The following is a 7,875-nucleotide window of genomic DNA, read 5'->3' as shown; positions in this document are numbered from 1 at the left end:
TCTTGCTGCTTTAACCTGTGGATCATGTACAACCCATTCCAAGAATTCTTTGAAGATACATGATCTCTAGTACTTGGGAAGTGGAACTAACTTGCCAATACCTTGTTTTAAGATGCTTGAATGTTTAACACCAATGTAGAATAACAAAGCCCAGCTAGTTGTCAGGTAGTCACGAACACAAGAGAGGAGTCAAGGCACCGCAAACAGCATTTGTGGTGCTTCTCTCGCGTTTGTGTTAGCACGCTCAGTCTTTTCAACATAATTGTAGTAGCATTCGAAGTTAATTATGTTTAAAATAAACTCCTGTGTTGCAATTTTAAATTGCAATCTGTTGTCACTTACCTGGAAACTTCATTTGCTTTTTGTAAATACACCACAGGCACTTGTGTTTATTAAAGGTGGCAAGGTGAAGTCATCACCTTAGCAGCACCATTAAATAAGTACAGTACAAAAGGAGTAAACAATAAGTTGTTCCTTTATTGTGGTGCTTCAAAAAACAGTTTTATGTACAAGGAATAAATTAGGTGACTATGAAGACGTGACGTATGTGGCTGTGAGGGATGAGTGACTAGGTTACAGTAATTTGTTTCAGTCCACTTCCTCAACAGTGGGCCCTGTATGTTGTCCTGAAGAGGTGTGCTTAGGGCCCTGTCCCTGATGTAGCTTGCTCATAATGGGCATGCAGGCTTGCTGCAGTTCCTTGAGCCGATGTTCATACTCGTCCTTTTCAGCCAGGTTGTTGGCATCAATCCACGAAATGGTCTCGCGACACTTGGAGAGCACAGTGTCTTTGTCTGTGGAGGACAGCTTGTCACCAGCTTCTTCAGCTGCTTGCTTGACTCCATATACATAAGTCTCCAGAGAGTTTCTGGCAGCAACCCTCTCGCGCTGGGCATCGTCTTCCTGCTTGAACTTCTCGGCTTCGGCAAGCATGCGCTCGATGTCCTCCTTGGAGAGACGCCCCTTATCGTTGGTGATGCGAATGCTCTCCTGCTTGCCCGTGCTGTTGTCTCTAGCAGAGACCTGCAGGATACCATTGGCATCCATGTCGAAGGTCACTTCGATCTGGGGAACGCCACGAGGCGCCGGTGGGATGCCGTTCAGGTTAAAAGTACCCAGGAGGTGGTTGTCTTTGGTGAGGGCGCGCTCACCTTCGAAGACCTGGATGGTGACAGCGGGCTGGTTGTCCGAGTATGTCGTGAAGGTCTTCGACGTCTTGCAAGGGATGCGAGTGTTTCGCTCCACGATGCGGGTCATGACACCACCAGCAGTCTCAATACCCAGGGACAGAGGAGCCACATCCACCAGCAGTACGTCGCGAATGGCTTCGCTAGAGTCGCCGCTCAGGACGGCTGCCTGAACTGCAGCTCCGTACGCGACGGCTTCGTCCGGGTTGATGCCCATAGACAACTCCTTGCCGTTGAAAAAGTCTCGTAGCAGCTTCTGCACCTTCGGGATGCGCGTAGATCCACCCACCAGGACTACATCGTGAATCTGAGACTTGTCCATCTTGGCATCTTGAAGAGCACGCTCCACTGGTTCCAGAGTACTTCGGAACAGGTCTATGCAGAGCTCTTCGAATCGAGCGCGGGTGAGCTTGCTGTAGAAGTCAATGCCTTCGAACAGAGCGTCTATCTCGATGCTCGCCTCGGTCGAGCTGGACAGGGTCCTCTTGGCACGCTCGCAGGCGGTACGCAGTCGCCGTATCGCCCTCGGGTTCTTTCTCAGGTCCTTGCGGTGTTTGCGTTGGAACTCTTGCACGAAGTGCTCGACCATTCGGTTGTCGAAGTCCTCGCCTCCAAGGTGGGTGTCGCCCGCCGTGGATCGGACCTCGAACATAGAACCCTCGTCGATGGTCAGCACCGAGACGTCGAAGGTGCCGCCTCCGAGGTCGAAGATGAGGACGTTCTTCTCGCCTCGCAGGTTCTTGTCCAGTCCGTAGGCGAGAGCAGCTGCGGTCGGCTCGTTGATGATGCGCAGCACGTTGAGACCCGCAATGGCACCGGCGTCTTTGGTGGCTTGCCTCTGAGAGTCGTTGAAGTAAGCGGGCACCGTGATGACAGCATCGCTCACTTGTTTTCCCAAGTACGCCTCAGCGATCTCCTTCATCTTAGTGAGAACCATGGCGCTGATCTCTTCCGGGTTGAAGCGCTTGCGCTCTCCCTTGAACTCGACGCTGATCTTGGGCTTGCCGCCGTCGTTCTCCACTTTGAAAGGCCAGTGCTTGATGTCGTCCTGGATCTTGGGGTCGTCGTAGCGGCGCCCGATCAACCTCTTGGCGTCGAACACCGTGTTCTCCGGGTTCATGGCCGTCTGCGCCTTGGCAGCATCGCCGATCAGCCGCTCGGTATCCGTGAAGGCTACGTAGCTCGGCGTCGTGCGATTGCCCTGGTCGTTGGCGATGATCTCAACTCGGCCATGCTGAAAGACACCCACGCAGGAGTACGTTGTGCCAAGGTCGATGCCGATAGCCGGCGCGTCAGACTTCCTACCAGGCATGGCGATTGTGTAGCGTTAGCTTGCGTTCACTCAGAACAAATGCTCAAAACTGGGAGCAGTGAATGATCTGGTGTTCCTCGACCGCGGCGCGCGATTTATACCGTTCGCGCGCTTTTCTAGAAACGCCCCGAAGCTTCGAGAGCAGCGTCAACCAATAGAAGTGAAGTAGGGCGGTGACGTCAGCGGAGCAAGTCCGCGATTGGTCTCCGGTGTATGGAAGCGTCGAGAAAGCTCTCGTGCCGTCTGCTAGCTGTGATTCATTTTCCCGCTTACCGAAACGTAGTTTCTTTCGCGTGTATTTCTCGATCTCCTTTGCGTGCTCAGTGATTGAAAAAAAGCTAAACAAGCTGCCTTTTGAGAGCTAGGAGAACTGATTCATGCGTGAGAGATCTCAGACACGACCCGTATGGTGGCTTTCACGATGTTTAGTCGGCGATCGATCACAGAAAGCGACGGTTGACGAAGTCATTTAAATCAAACCATTTTGGGTCGCACTTTTGCGAGACGAGCGCTGGCTTTCGATGAATCCTAGTGAAACGTTCGGTCATCGCCTTGAGTGAATAATAGCAAGAAGATTGGTAGCAGTACTTTCGATCGCCGACGTCTACACGACTGCGGCGCCGAAATGAAACTTATGTTCGTGAACCTGGATGGTGTGGTTTCATCTCTGCGTTGCGCTTTGTGAGGCGCTAACTAGCACGGAATTCATGCTGAAATAAAGTGAAGCGGCCGTTTCGTTTCTCACTTTTTTGCATCATGACCCGGTTTTGGTTTATTTTTTACTCTTTTACTGTAATGCCAACCGGTATACGCGTCTCACACGGTATGTGCACCAGCGCTTTCAACCACAGCTGAAAATAATTGCTGTTCCCGTTTTACCCGGGAGTTGTGGCTCACATACGCCGAATGTATGGCTGCAAATTAAATAGGTCGTCAGCAAACCATTAGGGGCATGCGTGTAGTCGCAACGGCGGATATTCAACTGTTTACAATATAGTATGAAGCCTGCCTTCGCAACGCTGCGAGGAGGGGGGGGGGGGGGGGGCGATTTTCATTTTACAGATATTCACACATATATACACTCGACTACACTTGCATACAAGATGGTTGCCCCCTTTTAGCCCCCCACCCAAAAAAAAAAAAAAAAACACTGGCTATGCCACTGCATCCCAGCGTTAGTGTCTAGGGCAGCTGTTGTGGTTGTGTATTGGCATTATAAAAGGCAACATTCTTACATGCTGGCTTTGATGCAACGCTGAGTCATGACTGCAGGATGCATATGCTGACTGCCATTGAATATGCTTACGGCCACATTTGATAAAGTATGAGCAGACTGCCCCAGCAGTGCAGAGTGTTTCTGGAAACTTCTTGAGACATGCAGCTTGCAAATACACACATGCATTGAGAGGATTGTTTTTTATGGCCTCCCTTGTATGTGCGTGATCATATGTGCCTTCACTTGCAAAACGAAATAACAAAACCCTTTTTTTTTTCTTCAGACATTACTTGTGGCTGTTATATGTCAAGCACAAAGGGCAGGTTTGCCTCTGAAACCCTCGTGGCACATATGCTAATATTTATGCAATGAACTAAATACTTGAAAACTAAAAGGAAATGAACAAAAATTATCAATAAAAAGAACAGGCATGTTCACTTTCCTTATGGTTGCTTTTAAAATACAGAAAGTTATTCAGCCAGTGGAACATCAACACCTCGCGTACATTTGAAAAACTTACACATTCCTAGCTTTGGTTGTTGAAAGTACGTCAATGATCAGTCAACTGATTAATTCAATGAATAAATCGTTTCATGATTTATGTTGCTGAAACTGCATTTGGCACCTATTGTGTTCTGAAAGGGCCTCTTTCATTAGAAATGAGGCGTTGAATCAGCTACTGCATCGGAATGATTTCAGACAGAAGTGGCTGTGTTTGACCTGTGTAGCACATGGACACATGATGCTTAGAATTTCGTAACTGTCGCTATTCATCGCAGCAGCAGTAAGATTATGACTTAGCATCAGTAAGGACCCCTTCTAAAAATTGTTGTTACAAAGCTTTTTAGTCGCTTGGTCACAGTGCTCAGATGTTGACCAGGAGGTCGCGAGTTCGATCTCAGCCATGGCAGTCACATTTCGATCGAGGCAGAATGCTAGAGGCTTGCATACTGTTCAGTATGTCAGCGCACGTTTAACAATGTCAGGTGGTCGAAATTGCCAGAGACCTACATTATGTCATGCCTCAACATCATAAGGTGGTTTTGGCAAATAGAAGCCCAGGTGTTATTATTAGAAGTGAGTTGCAAGTTTGTTCAAATCTTACGCGGTTATTAGGTATGCAGGTGCCTTCAACGTGCGATGTTCCTGAAGTCCTTCAGCATTTGTCTTGTGTGACTGGCAGTTGTTTTTTATCAGATGTGTCATCCCAGGAGTCGGAATTTTCACCGTCACTTCGTGTTTGAACTTCTTTTAGTGCACACGGAAGACGAGGGCAAGAAAGCTAGAAACGCACGTCTTTTTAAAAAGAATGGATGCGTACCAACTCAGCCAGCTGCCAGTTTTACCGTCGCTTCAACTTGATAATTTGGGACCTACTTGGTTCTTCAAGTGAAAATGTGGGGACGTTGTCTGAACACAAGAGCTTCTAATACTATACGGTTATTACAGTGGCATTCGGTATGCAGGTCGAATGTTGGTGCATGTTTGTGGTGTGTCTTTGCTTGTGAGTGCTGTGTTTTTAAATGTTTTGTGCATCATGTCTTAAAACCAATACCTGTCATATGATAACACAGGCAGATATTTTCGGCTTTTTTTTTTAAAAGAAACAGCCCTGAATCTCCAGTTCCTTCATTTCGGCTTCTGAAATCACTGAGCACTGTGACAGACACTTAAATGTGAGAATTTTGCTTGGCTCAGTACATGTCATGCTCAAGCAATGTAAGAAATAAGTGTCAGTGTTCTTTTTGCACTAAAAACTGCAAACATGCCACAACAGCTATTTATGCAAGGACGCAAAGCCTCAGGTCATGATTCAAAATGCAGCATAAAATGCAGTGATGTGGCTGCTGAAATAGTATGACTGTCAACCTTTCAGCGTCTCACCTGGTGTTGGAGTGAGCAATCACTTGAAACACGCTTTCGAGTCATCCCCCTTTTTCGGAGGGTGGTACTCTTCAGTAGTAGAGGAGTTGTGCACATCTACGCTTCAATTATTTGCAATCCCACAAATTAACAGCAACTCAAATGAGTGATGAAAAGAGTGATGAGTGGAATCAATCCGTAACAACTATCATTGCAGAAAACTGGGGATCCTAGCCACCTGTCAATACATTCGCATCTGTTGCTGTTGGCTCCATAAATCAGGCACGTAGCCAAGGGGCCACCCTAGGGGCTAGGGCCTCCACCGAAGTTCAGATGGAGAGGGTTGTTTTACCGAGAATAAACAACGAAAATGTGGGTTATTCAAGGCCTTCAACAGGTTCCCCCTACCCCGAAAAAAATTTCTGACAATTGAAGGCTCGTTTTCTTGTGTCAGGCAGAGCTAAATGAGAGTAACAAACAGTGCTAAGGAAGGTAGAGGGGACATAGCAGGTGCTACTTGGCATGCTTTTGAATGTATAGTGTGTAGTAATGACATAAATGGGAAGAAATTAAAGCGGATAAAAAATGAACTTTCCGCACGTACACAGACCCTATAACCTATGAATAACACATCTGAGTGCTCTACTGACAGATGCTCCATCAGTAACAGATTCACCCAGGCGGTGTCAAACCAGGTAGGCCACACCAAAATCTGGATATAATATGGTTTCAGCGACCACATACGTGTATCACTTTCGAGTGATGAACTTTGCATAATGCATGTTCTCGTCATATGTTGAAGCAGTTATTTCTTTATTGTGTAATGGCAGTGGTGTAAAACATGCTTGACCTTTTAAAAGACATGTCCAAGGGCAGCAGTGGTTGACACACAAACTCAACAGTCCAGTGACTTCAGTACTTTCTTGTGTTCTCTGATCCTTTCAACAGGTGATCATCAGCTAATTAAAGATTTTCGAAATAGTGCATCTTGTGCCAGTTCGTTACATTCAAAGTCTTATTTAAAATTTATGCCGTTTTGGTCTGTGCCACTGGAAGATGTTCCTAGCCACCCCCAGAGAAGTGACAAGCATCAAATACGTTTGTTAAGTCGAGCATTGTGACTGTGTGATTACTTTAAAATAAAGAAAAAAAGAGAAAATAAAGACTACCCTGAGAGAGAGAGAGAATAAACAGCTTTATTTCATTATTTTTAAGGTGTCGTCTTTTGGGTGGTCTCCCTTTTCCAGGAAATTGTAGCAAGCCATGAGAATAAAATTGTGCTTTGCACAGCAGTTACAACAGCCCCCCATTAGGGGGTCCTGTAAGTAACTACTCAGGATCGATTAAAGTTCATTTTATGTCTGTCTGTGTTCCATCAGAAAACGCTGTGGTGACTTCCTCTTGGTTAGTGACACATGTGTCGCTGGCCTCAGCAACGTCTTTTGCTGACCTTCGTCAATGTGAATCAAGCCTTCAGTGGCCTCAGCATAAAGTTTGAGGTACTGTCCTAACTTAGGCTACATTTCAGGCTGTGCACCAAGGTATGTAACTCGGACTTGGCAGACAAAGTTTATTCTCCATTGTTCTTATTTATTGTTTCATTATATGATATTATGAATTACCAATGAAACAACCACCATACTATTGTGTTTCCGTTGATCAAATGGGTTTGATGTGTTTTGTAAAGCATTGTTGGAATATTTAAAAAATGTGAATTGTTATAAAAATGCCTTTAGAAACAGTGGAGACCATTTGATTAGTTCAACTCGCTTTAATCACATAAAATGACTACCTTTGTGTTCATGTACCTTGTTATCGAATGCTCCATTGTGCTAACATATTCTACAACTTTACCTCAGGCTCATCAACATTTCATGCAATGTTTCTAGCCTAGAGATCTAGTACTCGTATTAAATTGACTGGAGCCAAGAGGGCCATGCTTTATTAGCAGTAATCTATATTCGACACTTTGCCGGTTGCGCGGCATGTCCTTTCATGCCAGTCACTCTAGAGGTTTCACTCGCACATTACGACATTAAACTTGACTCGTGTGTCATGTATGGTCAAATACCTGTTGAAAAAATGTTTTGCTAGCTGCCGTTATGTTCATGACTAAAGTTACAAGTGTCTAACTTCTTGGCATTCTTAATGCCATCTAGTGTCGTCTCAGTGCAATGTTTTGTTGACATCGGGTACATGCTGAATGGATCATATATACAAAGCACTAATTGGGAGCCATTCATATGAAAAAGGGGGTTTGTTTTACATATGTTTGTACGTACGTACGTATCATATTG

General features: G+C 45.8%; 1 protein-coding gene across 1 annotated transcript; it reads right to left on the bottom strand.

The window, feature by feature from the left end:
- Nucleotides 1–457: 457 nt before the first annotated feature.
- LOC119181076 (heat shock protein 68) lies at nt 458–2,577 on the bottom strand. The gene has a single exon (XM_037432251.2). The coding sequence runs from the start codon at nt 2,497–2,499 to the stop codon at nt 589–591; it is 1,911 nt and encodes a 636-aa protein (XP_037288148.2). The 5' UTR covers nt 2,500–2,577; the 3' UTR covers nt 458–588.
- Between the last annotated feature and the right edge of the window lie 5,298 nt (nt 2,578–7,875).

This window comes from Rhipicephalus microplus, chromosome 10 (assembly GCF_043290135.1).
Source record: "Rhipicephalus microplus isolate Deutch F79 chromosome 10, USDA_Rmic, whole genome shotgun sequence".
NCBI classification, from domain to species: Eukaryota; Metazoa; Arthropoda; class Arachnida; order Ixodida; family Ixodidae; genus Rhipicephalus; species Rhipicephalus microplus.
The sequence above is the reverse complement of the archived record's forward strand: the minus strand, read 5'-3'. Positions and strand labels throughout refer to the sequence as shown.